Source organism: Micromesistius poutassou, assembly GCF_964030765.1.
Source record: "Micromesistius poutassou genome assembly, contig: SCAFFOLD_1105, whole genome shotgun sequence".
NCBI classification, from domain to species: Eukaryota; Metazoa; Chordata; class Actinopteri; order Gadiformes; family Gadidae; genus Micromesistius; species Micromesistius poutassou.
The window spans coordinates 1-2,500 of record NW_028180303.1 but is presented as its reverse complement, the minus strand read 5'-3'; the positions used below and the strand labels follow the sequence as shown (position 1 = coordinate 2,500).

Genomic DNA, 2,500 nt, shown 5'->3' with positions numbered 1-2,500 from the left:
GTGTCGTGTGTGTGTGTCAAAGGCACATAACACGGCGGGTAATTCTGAGCCATTTAATTCTTAAGACAAGGAACACGTCATCTATGCATGGTAGGTATAACACAATGAAAACAAAGCAGAAGTACACAACAAGGACATGAATCAAAGGCAGATGTGTGTGTGTGTGTGCGTGTGTGTGTGTGTGTGTGTCTCAGTGTGTAACGCGGGAGTGGGGCTGATCGGGCCCCTGGAGGCCCAGAGCCTGGACACCATGAGGCAGATCCTGGAGGTGAACCTGCTGGGGACCATCCAGACCATCCAGGCCTTCCTGCCCGACATGAAGGCCCGGTGCCAGGGTCGCATCCTGGTGACGGGCAGCGTCGGAGGGCTGCACGGTGAGAGACCCGCACTGGGTCACCGGAGGAGGAGGAGGAGGGGTCCCTGGGGCATCACAATCACAATCAGTATGCACACGTACAAGGAAGGTGTTGACTCTCTTGAACAGTTAGACGTATGCAAAATGATGGGACTTTAGTATGCAGCCTTATGTCTGTATATGTATTTATGTTGTGTAGTGTCTGTTAGACATATACAAAATAGACACTACGCAGCATAAATACATATACAGACATAAGGCTGTGTACTAAAGTCCCATCATTACTAAAGATCCCATATCATGCTTTTTTGAGGGTTAATAATTGCATTTTGGGGGTACTACTAGAAAAGGGTTACGTGCCTGTGTTTTAGAAATACCCGTTATTATTCTCACACTGTTCATTCCTGCAAAAAACAATTTCAGCGTCTTTCAAAAACGGTCAGATTTGTATCATGTCACATTAAGGCCCCCCCCTTTCCGAGTAGCCCAGTCTGCTGTGATTGGTCGAGTGCTTTGCGCCTGCGTCGGCATTCACCCCCCCTGAGAAGTTGTAAACATTGCGGGTGGGTAGCCGGGAGGCGGGACTTCTGCACTCCAGCACCGCCCACTGCCCTCTGACGTCACACTGTTACAGTGAAGTCTGAGCGCAAACAAGCTGATTCACGCACTTATTGAGGGGGCTTTATCGCAGGAGCGAATACTCCCCCTGGCTCTGACTTAGATTCTTCTAGTTTAGCAGACATAAAAAACATGCATACATATACGTCATATAACAGTCTAAAGCAAAGGGAGAAGTCGAAAAAGCATGATATCAGCTCTTTAAATGGTTTAGCTGATGATTATAACGTATGAGAATGCTATTTTATATACAGTACATGTATATTTATAAATATATATGTGTATTTAGTCTCCTATGAATGTGAGCAGATGAAATGTGTGTGCCTGCATGTGTGTCTATGTGTTTTGTTCCGTGTGTGTACTTTTGCGTGTGTGTGTGTATGTGTGCTTGTATGTTTCTGTGTGTGCATGTGTGCATGCATGTGTGCATGAATGTGTGTGTCTGCATGTTTCTGTGCGTATGTGTGTGGTGTGTGTGTGTGTGTGTGTGTGTGTGTGCGTGTGTGTGTGTGTGTGTGTGTGTGTGTGTGATAACACAGGGTGCGCTGGGGTCCGTTCTGTGTTAGCTGACTGTGACTGTGTTCTGAGGGTTTGTGATTGCTGGTTTGTGATGTTATCGAGTGCTGCGGTCCTCTTCCCATACCCCCCGCTGATCCTCGTGGTTTCGCCCCACAGGCCTCCCGTTCAACGAGGTGTACTGTGCCAGCAAATTTGCAATTGAGGGCGCATGTGAGAGTTTGGCCATCATTCTGCAGCACTTCAACATCCAGTGAGTTTCAACGTCGATATTTTTTGTTCAACGTGAAAATCATTGAAGGTTATCATAAAATCCATTCTTGTTATTTGAAGAAGAAAAATACATATATTGGGCTTTCATGTCATGGAGTTGTCTACCAGGTCATATCAGTTCAAGTCAAGGAAAGAAACTTTCTTTGAAAGAAGCTTGAATTATACATTCACAAACAACCACTACCCTCAATTATCTTTTATGTTGATCTTTTCCAGAACTTATTTTCCGTTTTAATTAGTTGTATTGTGTGTATCAAAAGGCACCACTCCTACTAACACATACTAACATTTTACGCTTATGGTTTTTGGTCGTGCTTTTTTATTTGTATTATTTGTGTTAATGTTCAGACAACGACCGTTAATGTGTGAAATAATGTGATACGGACAAGTTGGTCGTCAAGGCAACAGAGCCACAGGGATCCTCAGCCACAAACAAACGCATGACGGAACAAAACACGCGCGCCGTGAGTCGATGAGGGTTTCGACCGATTGATCCGCCTCATCGAGTGTCTCACCGCCGCAGCATGAGTCTCATCGAGTGCGGCCCGGTCAACACGGACTTCCTGGACAACCAGAAGAAGGCGGAGCTTGGGGACGCGTCCCTGGAGCAGGTGGACGCGTCCACGCTGGACCTCTACGGCCAGTACCTGCACCACTGCACCGCCATGTTCCAGAACGCAGCGCAGGACACTGAGGACATCGTCAAGGTGCCCCCGGGAATTCATCAATCTATCAATA

General features: G+C 46.6%; 1 protein-coding gene across 1 annotated transcript in view; it reads left to right on the top strand.

The window, feature by feature from the left end:
- The window catches only part of LOC311370927 (estradiol 17-beta-dehydrogenase 1-like), a gene marked incomplete at its 3' end in the record, with an annotated part of 3,183 nt that extends 714 nt beyond the window's left edge, over positions 1-2,469 (top strand). Inside the window, exons 3-5 of the mRNA XM_084489210.1 lie at positions 195-374; positions 1,649-1,742; positions 2,286-2,469. Of these exons, the coding sequence (XP_084345336.1) occupies positions 195-374; positions 1,649-1,742; positions 2,286-2,469 (458 nt within the window). The remainder of the gene's footprint in view (positions 1-194; positions 375-1,648; positions 1,743-2,285) is intronic.
- Between the last annotated feature and the right edge of the window lie 31 nt (positions 2,470-2,500).